The sequence below is a fragment of the Podarcis erhardii genome (genome assembly GCF_964252035.2).
Source record: "Podarcis erhardii genome assembly, chromosome: 3".
Lineage (NCBI taxonomy): Eukaryota > Metazoa > Chordata > Lepidosauria > Squamata > Lacertidae > Podarcis > Podarcis erhardii.
In genome coordinates this window covers 6,842,348-6,858,227 of record NC_138507.1, presented here as the reverse complement: position 1 = coordinate 6,858,227, position 15,880 = coordinate 6,842,348, and the positions used below count along the sequence as shown (strand labels likewise).

At 40.9% G+C, this 15,880-nt stretch overlaps 1 protein-coding gene across 4 annotated transcripts in view; it reads right to left on the bottom strand.

The window, feature by feature from the left end:
• LOC309338386 (homeobox protein Meis1) overlaps nucleotides 1-15,880 on the bottom strand; it is a 152,136-nt gene that overhangs the window by 18,546 nt on the left and 117,710 nt on the right. For all 4 annotated transcript variants that reach the window (XM_081855625.1, XM_081855627.1, XM_081855626.1 and 1 more), the window contains one exon: nucleotides 14,793-14,869. In XM_081855625.1, the coding sequence (XP_081711751.1) occupies nucleotides 14,793-14,869 (77 nt within the window). The remainder of the gene's footprint in view (nucleotides 1-14,792; nucleotides 14,870-15,880) is intronic.

The window sequence follows — 15,880 nt, the reverse complement described above, 5'->3', positions numbered from 1 at the left end:
CACATCATGCTCCTTCTGGGGTAGTATGTCCACTTTTTATCCCTACCCTGTACTCAGCTCTCTCTCTGTGGCTCCCGGAAGCTGTCAGCATGCGACAGTGGCCACACCCCAGGAAATGGCTGGCTGGCTAAACTAGGAGAGGATAGCCAATGGGTCTTAAACCCTCCGTGAGTTAGGGACTTCCCCTGCATGTGAAGACAAGCTCTGGCAGATTGAACGGATGAGACTAATAGTGGATCCAAGGATCCAACAGCCAAGAAGGTGGTTTCTGCATGTGCTGTAGAGGGGCAGATGGGGCTGGTCAACCTAGGAAAGTAGTCTGTCTAGGAGAAGGAAAACTCTGATACTAAATCTCTACTGCCTTGCATGCTATCTTTGGAAGTACAAAAGTAGTAAATCTTCAAGCTATCTCCGGCGCTCTTCTGGGTCGAAGGAGCGCCCATGCGCATGCGCACATACTATTTCCAGTGCTCTTCTGACCCAGAAGTCGGTCTCTGCTGCAAGAAAAAAAATGGTGCTGTGGAAAAAAAGCACAGAATCCCCACGCCGATCCACAGAATGGCCATGGTCCAGTTCCAGGAAACTCATGGGCCAGAAACAGCCCATGGGCCTTAGGTTGCCAACCTCTGAACTAAACCATAGTTTTACTTAGTATATTGTCTGAACCCAGGCTCATAGTTTATCTCCTCCAAATCTTTGCTCTAGCTTGTGATTTGACTGGACCGAGACAAACTATGAGCCTGGGTTTGGGTGATATGCTAAGTCAAACCATGGTTTAGCTCACAGCAACAGGACCAGAGAAAAAGCAAATAAGCTACGATCCCCTCTCCCAGAACCCCTACATCTGCACTAAGCCATGGTTTAACCAGGCTACATTGTTGCAACAATTACAATTGATATTAAAGGATCATATTGTTACACGCTTCCATTATAATTTTTAAAGTATACATTATTTACACTGGATCATGTTGAGGACCCTCAAAAGCGTTTCTTTCCTACATGCCTGTAGCTCTGTTTTGTTTCTACGAAGACAAAATTGTTTTATCCAGCAAGGAGGCAACATCTTCCCATTTTTAATATTTCAGGCTGACTTTTTAACCACTCAAAATGCAGTTTCTTTTATGTAGGCTCAGCCTGAAGCAAGTTTATGATGTAAGTGAGAGAGAGGGTCTCTGAGGGAACAGTTCTCTGTTCACTGGCATTTCAATTCTCAATGGCTAATCAGTCTCAATAACTGTTGGCACAAAATAGGTGGAGATCAGGTCTCTCTAAGCACAAATATGCCAGGAAGACTTGTTCCAGATACCAGCTTCTCTGCAATATTATACTCTGCCATCCTTTTAAGACTGGTTTTTGTTATTGCTTAAATTAGAAGGATTCTATCCTTGATTTTTTGCAAATGTAGTAGAGGGATGGCACTACAATAATGAATATTTTTATACATTCTGGATTTAGACAAAAGAAATGAAAGGATGAATTCTGTTCTGTACTCCTAACAGACCAGAATAAAGACACTGTAAAAACATTTGGGGGGGGGGGGGAAGGAGAGACAAATAATTAGAGTATGTTTGAAAAGAGTTTTAATATTCTCTCTATGAAACTTCAAAGCAGATCAGCTATGGAATATTATTCACATTCCTACCACTGTCTGGTCCCTTTACCTTTACCACTGTTGCTATCATGAAAAGAAATAGAATGCTGAAGGAAAAATTAAGTCTAGGTTCCAAATTTTAATGTGTAAGCTTTTACATACTGTATCTCACAGCTGGCATATATGTGTATATTCCGCAGATGTGATTACTGATAGGAGGAAGGTAATGTTTCCTTCCTTATAAATGTGTTTCTGTAAGAACAGATTTGTACATCTAACTGTATTTGGTTTATATGTTAAAATAATTAGCTACCTATTGCTAATACAAAACGGAAAAACCTCAGCAGTAACTATGTCATGAATCCTCAAACCCTTTATTATTTACAACTTTAAAGTGCAGTTTATAGGACTGTGGCACCTCTGTCCCTGCCATCTTTAAAAAATGCAAATTACTTATAAAGTACCTATTTTATTATAAATACGTATTTTGGCCTAAGCTGTTCCTCAACAGTGTGTGTGTGTGTGTGTGTGTGTGTGTGTATTCCTGCAATTGCTATGACCATTATGGTCAAAACAACAACAATAAATGAAGCATGACCCCCATTTTTATAAAGTACATCAATAACAGAATTAAAGAATTCAAAAAGGATCCAGTAGCTAAATGTTGGCCTAACACAGGTATTCATTCTATAGACAGGGGCAAAGCACAGGAGCCGAGATCATAAACCCACTGGCGGAGGAAGAGGAGTGCGGGGGGAGCACACCGCCCCCAGCAGCGCGATCTGGTGGGGTGCCATCGTGGCTGCCCCCCACCCGTGCTGGATGCCACACCCCCGCAGGCGGCATGCCATGCCCCAGGATGCACACTACGCCCTGTGGGCAACGCGCCCCACCCTGGGACATGCACTAGCCCCGCCCCCTCCTGCTCTCCGCCCCTCGGTGCTGGAGCATGAAGTTCCGCCCCTGCTTAAACCTTACTGTTGTCTTATGCCCAAGAATAAAGGTGCACATTGATGTTCAACTCACAGTTCAATCCTATGCCTATCCAGAATTAAATCCCACTATGTTCAGTGGGATTTAATCCCAGGTAAATTTCATGGGACTGCAGCCTCAAAGAGCCTTCAAGTGCTTGTGAACCAGTATCCTCGTCTGTAGTTTATATTTTCCTAGCAACACTACAGAGTTTGGCATTTCCCCCTGACACTACCCCCTGATTTTTTAAAAAAGAGAGGAGTCAAAGTGAATTATTTCTTAGAACTAACTGTTTAAAGCTACTTCCTTACTTAGAAATGCAGCCAATCACAGAAATTAACTACAGCTTTAGTTCAACAAAGTTTTGGCTTCCGTCAACCTGTTAGATTTTAAAATAACCATTTGGGAATTAAGGTCACAATTTTAAAATATTTATTTATTTATTTATTTATTTATTTATTTATTTATACATACATACATACATACATACATACATACATACCCCACCCATCTGGCTGAGTTTTCCCAGCCACTCTGGGCGGCTTGCAACAGAATAAAACTTCAAAAATTTAAAACTTCCCTAAACAGGGCTGCCTTCAGATGTCTTCTAAAAGTCAGAAAGTTGTTTATTTCCTTGACATCTGGTGGGAGGGCATTCCACAGGGTGGGCGCCACCACTGCGAAGGCCCTCTGCCTGGTTTTAGAACACTGGGGGATAGACAGAGTTTTCATTTGCCATACACTGAGCACTAGATGTACGAGAAAGGTTAACATATTTATCTTTATATATATATAGAAGAGCTTCATATATTATCCTCTGTGTTGAGGCCATAAAAGTGTTAGTTTTCAGTCTGTAGATCTAGTTTTTTTATATATCTTTATATTTTACATCACACTTTGCTAGAGAGTGTCTGTCAAATCAACTGCTTCACTACTAAACTAAGCTATCTTTTTTGTTCTAGATCAGAAACCAAAATAATAGCAATTTACTGCTCTAAATTGCTTAGTTTGGGTAGGGTCATATGCGTAGCCTATAAACAGACATATTAAATATGCAGTTGCAGTTAGAAGTCTTATTAATTTACTGTCTTCTCAGTTTTAATCTTGGGTTTAACCTATGTCTACCAGGGGCCTCCATCCTTTTTTGGTCCAAGGGCGTGCTTGGAAATTTGAGAAACTGTTGTGGGCACCACCACAAAATAGCTGTCAATAAATCTTCCTTCAGCCAAAGACCTGGTTGAATAACCTTTCCACCTAGTTCCTAAAGGTGTATAATAAAGGCCAGGTAAGGCTTCCTGTGGAGAGCGTTCCACAAATGCGGAGCCACTGCAGAAAACGACTGTTCTTGTGTATGTAGAATGTAGAATGGAGTGATAGTTTCTAAACACTTATTATCCACATGACTAAATGGACTAGTGGGTGTTCACTTTTCCTTACAGAGCAACAACATGCATGCTTTTTCCTACTAAGGAACAATAGCTATGGGGGGAAATAGTTAATCACAAAACAGCTTTCACAACTTATATCGCAATACATATTGGCTTTCAGACTAACACTTCATCCTTCAAACTATTTGCCCAGCTTGCTGTTAGCTCTCTGGGACTATTTAAATAATAATTCTAGCAAAATACTTTTGACTGGTTTCAATGATTCCTTTTGGCATTTACCCCACAGTTTTTAGCTACCAAGTTCTTCTGCCTGCTTCCAGTCAAGAACAGAGAAACAGACTACAGATGCAAAATGAGCATGACAGTTAAGGTAGGAGGCATAAAAATTAGCTAAGACTTACTGAATACATAAATATGGAAATCTGTTTGCAGCCACTGTACCATGTGCATTTAGAGGACCTGATTTTACACACATATTTCAAATGGGCACAATCCAGCCAAATTTAGGTTTTTGTAAACCTTACTCATTTCAGGCATGTGGTTAATTCTCTCAGTGAATCAAATAAGGGTCTGAATTTGGGTTGCATCATGCCAGATACTTTAAAACGCCACAATGATTTACTTTCAAGGAGCCTGTGAACTACCTTCATTGAATTTTTTTTTATTTCATTTATGAATCGCTTTCTATGAGGCATCCTGAAATGCTTTACAATGTAATACAAACATATATTAAACAGTTACATACATAAAACAGGTAAAACAACTGTATGTGCGCACGCACACACAGAGTTTTTTAAAAAACAGCACCACATACATCAAATCAAGTCAAGTCCAATCCAAGCAGGTACCAACTGGTAGATAAGCAGATACCTAGATAAATGAGATAAAGTGATATATTTTTGAAAAGCTACCCGCTTGCATGGTAGCTTTTTAGTTTTGGATTTTGTTTCGCAGAGCAAATATTATGTGGCATTATACTGCCTTTTATATTATCATGCATTATTTTCTCCATCTGCCTTTCTTGCTTCCCCACCCCCAGTTCTTCCTCCTGTCTTTTTTTACTATATTGGGAAAACAACCCATAGCTAAATGTTTAAACAACATCTGTAAGGGCATTATTAAATCATGCCTGAGCATGGGGAAAAAGCAGACCAACCCTTGAAACATGACGATCCCTGATTGATTTTAGATTGCTCAAGTCGGAGAGTATAATTTGGGAAGGTTTTAACATTTATAGCCAAGTACTTGTGTTTATTGTAACTTTGATTGCTCATAAAAGTATTCATGTTATCACACGGATTCACAACTCAGCATGTCCGCTTAACTGTAACATAAGCAACAGCAGAGTGATCTAAGAAAGTCAGATGCATATTTAACCAACCTGCCTGGTACTAAAAATTTAACCTGAATTGTCATTTAGCCCTCAGATTGTGGCTGTGCATAGTGACTGCAATCTCCTTTCAGTACTTTCCCATGGTAATAGCAGGAAACCTCAGACCCAGGGGCCAAATGCAGGCCTCTTTTTAGCCCTTGGAAATCTTTCCAGCCTACACTCTCCTCAAGCCACACCCTCATTGAGTGCTTTTGCTTGGATGGATGTGTCCTTGATTCCTCTTGCTTGCTTGAAAATGTCTCTGTGTGTACAGAAATCTGACTTTCACACAGCTGGAATGTAACCTACTTTACAAATTTAAGAGTCATGCGCATTGCTCTACCAACTTTTGCATATACCCCGCCCACCAGTGGAATGTGGCCCCTGGAAGGTTTCTCACAAGGAAATGTGTCTCACTGGTTGAAAAAGATCTCCCTCCCTTGCATTAGGAAGAACAGTTGCAGAAGTACCACAGAATCAGCCAGCCTTGGAAGAATTGAAGATCAGACTTAAATTTAGCAAAGTAAAATGAAAAGGTGCACAATGCCAGATTTCTCTGGATGTAGTTCACCTCTGGCATACTGAAGTCAAGCTACATCAGGGATTGTCAACCTGGTCCCTACCGCCCACTAGTGGGCATTTCAGGATTCTAGGTGGGCGGTAGGGGGTTCTACGGCACAAGCTGAATCCTCCTTCCATTGAGCACTGGTGGGCGGTAAGGAAATTTTACCATCAAGAAAGATGCATTAGTGGGTGGTAGGTATAAAAAGGTTGAGCTACATGATAATTATAACCAACTCAAGTGTTGTGGTCAACTCAAGTGTTGTATTATAACCAACTCAAGTGTTGTGACAAAATCCAGGCTGGAGGAATCCATGGCACCTGCTTTTTGCAGTGGCTAGAATTATCTGAGAAAATGGACAAGATGTGCAAGACAGCAGGCTGACCATTGGTGTGGCACATCTTCCACATTAAAAGTCCTCCACAGGTGGTTGTTTTTTGCTACAAGGTTCCCCAGGGCAGGTTCCTTAGATCCTGGGAACAAGCCAAGGTTGCAAACTTGAATAAAATGAGGAGGAGGCAGGTAGGCCCCATCCCACATAATCCCACCTGATGCAGTGCATGCACACCATTTGAATGGCAATGCCCATCAACTTGGGGTGGGGGTGGTGTTCCCCTCAAATATTTTATTGGGGGTGACAAAGACCCCTCAGCCCCTAGCAGCTGGCTCCTATGGACCAAGCCACTGTGCCAGCATGCAGAAAGCAGATTGTTAAGAATAAAAGCAGGTTATGAGCAAATGAGATATTAGTTAGGGTGTAAAAGGTTCGTGAGGAACTAAATTGTCATCAGCGTGGTCTTGATGGATTTAATACCAAATACAGTGGTGCCTCGCAAGACAAAATTAATTCGTTCCGTGAGTTTTTTCGTCTTGCAATTTTTTTGTCTTGCGAAGCTTCAAAAATCACCAAAGTCTTCAAAAACCTCAAAAAAGGCTACCACACCGCGTGCTATGAGTTGCTCCTCGAAGTGAATGCATGGTTTTAAGAAAAAGGAAACAAACTTGCAAGACAAAGGAAACAAACTTGCAAGACGTTTTCGTCTTGCGAAGCAAGCCCATAGGGAAATCCGTCTTGCGAAGCAACTCAAAAAACGAAAAACTCTTTCGTTTTGCGAGTTTTTCGTCTTTCGAGGCATTCGTCTTGCGAGGTACCACTGTATATGAAATATCCATTTGGATTATTGATAAAGAATCAAAGGCTATCCATGCTAGGCCTATGAGTGTCCCATTTCTACCACCTCCCCATAGTGCTGACTAACATAAGTTTCAGAAGAAGCTCAAATTCCAGGGGCAAATGCTTTGTGGCTCAAAACTACCATGGTTTCGTATTGTATGCTTTTATTGATTTCATGTTATTATTTTCAGGTTTTACTGCTTAGAGGTTTTATCTTCTTGTACATAGAAAGGCGATTTTCTAATCTCTAGCTATAATCTTAAATTATAGTATGCTTCTTATAATCTTAAAGTATGCTGCTTTTTAAAATGATCAGGATGGTGTTGGTTTAGGCAATCTTGAGTAAAACCAAGGCAAATTCTCATGTCCACTGAATAAAACAACAAGGATGTTCTCAGAAAATTTAAGTACGTAAGCAATATTAAACTTAGAAACATCCAAAATATGATACAAGAAACCATGTAAACATTTTCAAGAAGCATTATGAAAAGCTCTCTTTTTTGCAGAAGCACCATAAAATCTGGCATTCCTAGTTTATTTCCAGTATCATGCTACCAAGACATGAGTTTGGGTTTTTCATACACATTTCACATATTCCCACATGTTGTGTTGCTGCCAATAATTCATGACTGATCTACACCCAGGCTGCCCTTCAGCATTTTATTTAATCTCTGCAACGATGATTTACAATGACTCATCATTAATACAAAAATGTGTGTTAACAAGTTTTGAAAGATCTAAAAAAAGAAGACATTTCCTTAGAGTTGTGGCTGAACGACTTATGAACCAATTGAATAACGAGAAAACAAACCATAAATGATAGGTTAGCTCTCCCCTAGTAGCAAACAAGTTTAAGAAAAAATATAAACTTACAGAATAGCTATTTGTATGCATATTATTTCCACAGTCCCTAATCTTACATATAAGACTTTTCACTGTGTCCAGTTATTTCAATCACACTTAGGAGCAGTCAAAGCAGCCCAGCATCATCTTTCCAGCATCATCTTTCCAGGACCTCAGGAGCGATCCACAAACCTAGTGCACTGTGTGCTGCTGACCTGACATGTCCTTTCCCCCTCTGCACCAGTGCAGACAACTGCTGAGCCCTAGCAGCACCCAGGCATAGCCAAGATCCAGACAGCAAGTGCCTAAGTTGTCCCCAGCTGTTGCAGGGGAACCATCACAAAAGTTTCCAGATAGAAGAGAAGAACTGGCATGTTTAACAGAGCCTCTGGGATTTGCTCTGTCCCAATCCCAGGGCTCAGTTGATACCTCAGTGAGATAGAGTTGCATCAGCTCAATGTTGCCTGACCACAGTTCTCTCTCGAGGCCTGTTTCACCCTGTGCTATTAACCATGTGTTCAGAGCAGGTGGACATAGATTTGGCCACAGGAGCTGCATATTTCATGCTCCTAGACTAGTAGCAGGTAAAGTTCAAATCCCACTTGTGATGGATCTTGGGCATCCAATGTCTCAAACTTAGTTCTCTATTAATCAGTGGCGTAGCGTGGGTTGTGCCCCCTAACCCGTGGATTTGCGCCCCCTAACCCTAACCCCTAACCCTAACCCCAGATGTTGCGCCCGGTGCAGCCAGCCCCCCCTGCACCCCCCACGCTACGCCACTGCTATTAATAAAACAACAAGGTCATCTTCAGGGATTTGTTAGGCATTTCACGTCACATATAGCAGTGTTATACATAAATGACCAATAGCAGTTATCTCTTCCTCACGTGAAATTTTGGTTCACTTGTTCCTTCATTCCTCATATCATGCCAGCTATTTCTGAAGCTATCATATGGAAGCCTACTATGTCTTTGATTTTGTTTTGTTTTTTGAACTAACAGTGGAATCAAAATAGCAAAATGTCACCCCGACACACTCAGGTTTTAAGCACATGCTTAATTAATTCTCTTGTTTTGAACCACTGTGGTGGGACAATAAGCAGTACAACCTAATTGCAATTCCATGGGATATTTCTTATGTTCTGTTTCCATCCTATGTGCGCTCTCGCGCTCTCTCTCTCTCTCTCTCACACACACACACACACACATTATAAATACATACCTGAAACAATGCCAAAGTAAAATGCTTCAGTGATAATAAAATTTACACAATGGTTTAAACAGTTGAAAGACCATCACATACATTATCTTGTAATCCTTACAACAACCTGCAAAGTATGTCAATATCATTATCCTCATTTGCAGATGAGGCTAAAGCTGAGAGAGATTGGATTGCCTAAAGGTAAAGGTAAAGGTACCCCTGCCCGTACAGGCCAGTCTTGCCAGACTCTAGGGTTGTACGCTCATCTCACTCTATAGGCCGGGAGCCAGCGCTGTCTGCAGACACTTCCGGGTCACGTGGCAAGTGTGACAAGCTGCATCTGGCGAGCCAGCGCAGCACACGGAACGCCGTTTACCTTCCCGCTGGTAAGCGGTCCCTATTTATCTACTTGCACCCGGGGGTGCTTTTGAACTGCTAGGTTGGCAGGCGCTGGGACCGAACGACGGGAGCGCACCCCGCTGCGGGGATTCGAACCGCCGACCATGCGATCGGCAAGTCCTAGGCGCTGAGGTTTTACCCACAGCGCCACCCGCGTCCCTAAACCACCTAAACCACCATACAAAAAAGTCAAACCTGGGACAACTTGCAAGTAAAGACACCTAAATGTTTATGTGTATACAAATACAGACACACACAAATAATACACCTATATTTTTGTTTCACAGAAGTGATACTTAACATCTTAAGTCAGGGGGCAGGAGCTAAAGGTGCTCAGGGACTGTTTGTAGACTGCAGAAGTCTGATTCTCCCTCCCCCATTTTAAGAGCCTGAGAGTCACTGAGAGGGAGGGACTGGCCATGGGAAGGTTGATGTTGTTGCAGAAAGACAAGTGGATCCCCCAATAAGGAAACACCAGTGTGTTGTCCAGAACGACAGCACAGAATCCACAGGTTCTCAGGAGCTAGCTAAAATAATTTCAGGGGCTAGATGTGTCACACTGACAGCATTTTGCTGCCAGCAGGCCCATCCCTGTTCCGAAACATCCTGTGTCATTAAAATGCACAAATTACATTTTAGGAAGCTATCCTAAACCACATCTGTTCCCCCCAGGATATTACATGTTAGTCATACCCACCATTCGTAATTGTTGATAAAATATTATCTATGTTTAAAATCTATTCTCACAGGCTAGAATCATTCACAGGCTCCACCTTGCAAGGTTCTCAGAATGTGACTTCTAATAAAAGCTGATATAAACAAACACATGGAGAATATATACTTCTACGCCAGTCTAGGAGGATGTCTGCAATGGTTAACAAGAAGAGTCCAAGAAGCAATTTTAGGCAAGGATTGACATCTTATCCAAATGAGGAGAACAAAAAGGAACACAAACTTTGGCTAAAGACATGCAGGCAGACAATAAGAGATGCAAAAGAAGGATTTGTTAAAAATATAAAAGCCAGCAACAAACAATCCTTAAATATCAGTAAAAGAAGACTGGCTCGAGAGGCAGTTGGTGCTTTGGATATCAAGATAATCAAAGGAGGAGCATAAACAAATTACAGAGAAGTTGAATGAATCACTGGCATCTGTTTTTACAGTGGAAGATATAGGACAGATCCCTCTGCCTGCACTAACTTTCACAGGAAAGGAGTCTGAGGAATTGAGGCAAATAGTGGTGAAGAGAGAACAAGTGTTAGGCCTTACTGACAAAATAAAAAATGACAAATCACTGGGTCTGGAATGGATAGCATGTGAAATTGCTGATCTTCTAACAAAAATATGTAAATTACCCCTAAGCTAAGCAACCTGGAAACTGGTCAATGTAACACCATTTTTAAAAAAGGGATCACAGGGGATCCTGGAAATTTTAGGCTGGTTAGCTTAGCACAGGGGTCAGCAACCTAAGGCCCGTGGGCCGGAAGCAGCCCATGGAGGTAGTTTGACCGGCCCACGAGCCGCCCCCCAACTGAGCTGCCTGCTCATGCCCTGTGCTAAACCAGTGTAGCGCAGTGTGGGGACTCACTTCTGTGACGCCGAAAATCACATCTACGCAGATGTTGAAAATTACAGATGCACAGGCGATCCGGCCCATGGAGGGATCTCCGCGGGACTGATCCGGCCCAGGAAAGATAAACCTTCCTGACCCCTGGCTTAGCATCTGTTTCAGGAAAACTAGTGTCTCACTGAGCATATAGAAGCAGAACTAGGATGGCCTCTGCAAGGGAAAGTTCTTTAAGTGTGTAAACAAGCATATAGAGGTGATCCAGTTGACATTATGTACTTGAGTTTTCAAAAAGCTTTTGACAAACTACCTTAGCAAAGACTCCCAAAGATGCTTAACAGTCATGCATTAAGAAAAGAGGCCCTTTTGTAGATCAGGAACTGGTTAAGTAACAGGAAGCAGAGAGGAGGAATAAATGGTCGGTTCTCCCAAGGGATGAATGTGGAAAGTGGAGTCCCCCAACAGTTGGTATTGTGATCTATACTCTTTAACTTGTTCATAAATAAACTAGAACTAGGGGTGTGCAGTGAGATAGCCACATCTACTGATGATATACATTTTTTCAGGGTGGTTAAAACAAAAATAGATTATGAGGAACTGCAAAAGGATCCCTCCAAACTGAGTGAACGGGAAAGGAAATGGCAAATGCAATTCAATGTAAGCAAGTTCAAAATGATGTACATTGAGTTTTTAAAATGGCGCTGTAGGTTAAACCACTGTGCCGCTTGGGCTTGCTGATCAAAAGGTCGGCGGTTCGAATCCCTGAGACGGGGTGAGCTCCCGGTGCTCAGTCCCAGCTCCTGCCAACCTAGCAGTTCGAAAGCACATCAAAGTGCAAGTAGATAAATAGGTACCGCTCTGTTGGGAAGGTAAACAGCGTTTCCGTGCGCTGCTCTGGTTTCGCCAGAAGCGGCTTAGTCATGCTGGCCACATGACCCAGAAAAACTGTCTGCGGAAGCAGACAAACGCCGGCTCCCTCGGCCTGCAAAGTGAGGTGAGTGCAGCAACCCTAGAGTCGTTCATGACTGGACTTAATTGTCAGGGGTCCCTTTACCTTTACCTAAATTTCACATATATGCTCATGGGGTCAACTGACAGTGACTAATAAGGAATGAGACTTGGTACTGTAGTGGATAGATAAATGAAGGTGTTGACCTAGTGTACAATAGCTATCAAATTCCAGGTTAGAGATCATCAGGAAAGGGGTTGAAAACGCAGCTGCGACTATCACAATGCCATTAAGCAAATCTTTGAATACTGTGTACAATTCTGGTCACCTCACCTCAAAAACTGTATCAAAGAACTGGGAAAGTCTCGGAAAATGGCAATCAAAATGACTGAGGGGCTGAATCAACTCTCCTAAGTGGGAAGGTTACTGCATTTGGGGCTTTTTCTTTTAGAGAAAAGGCAAGGGAGGAGAAATGAAAGAGGTATATAAAATTATGCAGGATGTGGAGAAAGTGGGAAGAAAAACACTTGTCTTCCTCTCACATAATACTAGAACCTGAGAACCCAATGAAGCCTTATATTGGAAGATTCAGGACAGAGTAAAGAAAGTACTTTTTTACACAACTCATAGTCTATGGAATTCACCCCCCCCCCACACACACAGGTGGTTGGCCACCATCTTGAATAGCTTTAGAAGAGGATTTGACTAATTCATGGAAGATAAGACTACTTATATGGAAGACAAGGCTACTAGCCACAATGGGCCTGCTTTACCTCCACTGACAAAGGCAGTAAGCCTCTGAACCAGTTGTTGAGAATTGCAAGTTGGAGAGTGCTGTCCAACTGAGGCCAGGGACAATGGGACTTGTAGTCCAACAACATCTGGAGAGGGCCACAAGCTGGCCACCCCTGCTTTAGACTTTCAGCAGCATAGTTTAAATATCCTTGTGTCATTCATACTGTAGCCACATGTTCCTACGATGGTCATGATTCAACCAAAGTTGCTAACTAACCTCAGTGCTCAGTGAAATAGATTTTAGTATGCAATTTTTTCTTGATTTAAAATAAATGGGAGGTAAATGTAGCTTCACCTCATGTGGATTGGGTCCAATTTTGGGACACACAGGCAAGCAAACCGAATACATTTCTCATAATATCAGAACTATACACCCCCCCAGTTTCTCTTATTTGCAAAATTGCGTACAAGATTGAAGGGCAAATGCACTAAGACACAGAGGCAATATACATTAGTAAATCTGCATCAAGTGTGCTTTCATATTCTGATGTCCCTATTAGTGATTAATACATATATATATATTCTAATTATTTGAGAATATTTAAACATGGTATTATAAAAATATATCAGGACGTGCAATTCAATATACAAAGCATTCTGTGTTTTTCATTATTCAACACATTTAAAAGGCTACAACAAATAGATCTCCCATGACTGCTGTAAGGTCACAGAAATTGATAACCCTTACAAGCTATATTATGGGAGTCTGCCTGTGTCTCACAGATAGTGCACTTTGTGAATTAATCCTCTGAAGGCAAATATATTGTAAGTAGCTTGTTATCTCCAAAGTACTAAATTGAAGAATACATGGGATTATATTGACAGAAATTACATTTTCTGTAATGGGGTTTAATATATCTGAAACGTCTCCCATCGGTCCCTAGTCACACTCTGACAGAGAAAGGTTGGTTAATGCAGGTGCAGTAAGGCATCAAAACCAAATTTATTCACTAAAATGGATTAGGCCATGTAATTAAAGCTTCAGCAATATTAATCTCTGACACTTACTGAATAATATAAAATACTTTTGTCTAGAAACTGGCCCTCTCCCATTTCTCCTCTCCCCTACCCCACCAGGCTTTGAGCTTGCTGTGGACATTTTCTGGATATTACTTCAAAGAGGATAAGGTTTCCACATCGTAAACACTAATCAAAAAATATTAGGACAATTAATTAGATACACTTAATTTTACACCGCATTAGATTTCAGTATGCTTCAGATATAAGCCTTGTTCTGGTATACTGTGTGAAACCTGAATTTCTGTGCAAAACATATGGCAATGCATTAAATCATTTTTTTTTTAATGGTGATCTTTTTGCTAACATAGGACCCATGTAATCAGAAACAGCAAAAGCTTAATATTTTTAAGGAGACTTTTTTTTTTTCCTCCTAAAGCAAGATTTGGGGCAGATTTGTTTCAGGTTGTTCCTTTTTATGCTGTAAAGCAATTTTAGAACCAGCTTTCTCAGATCATGGGTGTGGTCCCATGTTCAGTTTGCCTAACTTACATTGACTTTAATGGGATTTAAACAGCTTGTATGCTGTGTCGCAAGAGCCATGAGCACACTTTAATACAAATCAAGCCGGAATGAACTGACGACTATAGAAGAACTATAATAATGGTTAATTTATTTGTAATTTCCTAGCAATAGAGAAATTGACTGCTCAAAAGGTGACCTAAAATAGATCCATTCTAGCCAGGCAGCAGGCGCCACACAAATAGTTATGCATTGAAATCTAACTATTTCCCAAGTTATGAGAAAGCAAATATCTATAATCCTGAAGGAGTAGAAGAACCCTGAAGGAGTAAAATAACTAGTTCCCCTAGCTGAAAACATCACTGAGGCTATGCTGGTTTTGTACCCATAAACTAGCAAAGAAATGTAGGCTACTGCATCATCTCAATGCAAACCATTAGCTGCGGGCTGCCAGAGGCTGGAATACTGATTGTGTGCAAACATTAAAGCACAATTACTTACCAATTGTTCACTTGAAGTATTGTGAGCCCTGTGTCTTGTGCCAACTGCTTTTTCTGTTCTTCTGAAGGGTAAGGATGCTGTAAGATACCAAAGTATATGTACATAAATATTATATATACATACATTAAACGATAATTTTACCAGCTATCTTAGTTGAATCGTAAAAGTGCAGTATCTATAATTAAAGACAAAAATGCTGAGGTGTGTCACTCTCATAATTATTAATGGGCTACTACATCATATAATTAATGGCAGTAAAAGACAAGCCAATTATAATGATTAGTGAAGTGTAGAAAGAGCTGCTTAGGATACAAGCAAGTACTTTTGACACTGAGGGAGGGTAGTTGCAACAGTAGCACAAAGTTCCAACTCTTGTTTGACAGAATTACATACGTTATCATTTTCTATATTTTGCACAATACTTGTTAAAAATATATGCAGCAGTCCATACTCTGATTTTATACCAATATGAGGCCTGCATCTTACTGGCAAACATTAACCTTGCTTATGAATTTTGTTCTGATGAATCAACCCAGCTACCAACTTTTGATCAAAATACTTGTGTTTTTATGCGCTTAAAGTGTTAAACTCAATTGTAGTCAAGAACAAGTGCAACCATCAGCTCAGAAATTCAACTTCTGCTGTGAGGATTTCAGCTTTCAGTTTAGAAAATGCCCTCTCATCACATTATTTTACTTCTGCATAGCTTTATGCCATATTTATGCATGGGGCTACAGTATTACCGGTAATCCTTTGAACAACCTGGGGCTTCTAAACAGGGGTTCATGGACCACCAGTGGTTCCGCATTGTTTCTGTGGGTTTGTAGTTGACAGTGGGAGATGGCATATCCTTCACAATAAGTATACATATTTATTTTATATATTTTATTGCTGCTTTCATTTCTTATATGTAACTGAAATAGCAATGCATAAAATGATACACACACACACACACAGAAATGCAATTAAAACTATACAGCATCTAGCACAGTGCATTACAACAACAGGCAGAAAATTCTTTAAATGGTCTTGCAAGACCCTTATCAATTTTGAAGTGATGCATTGAGTTGGGATCCACTGTATTAAAA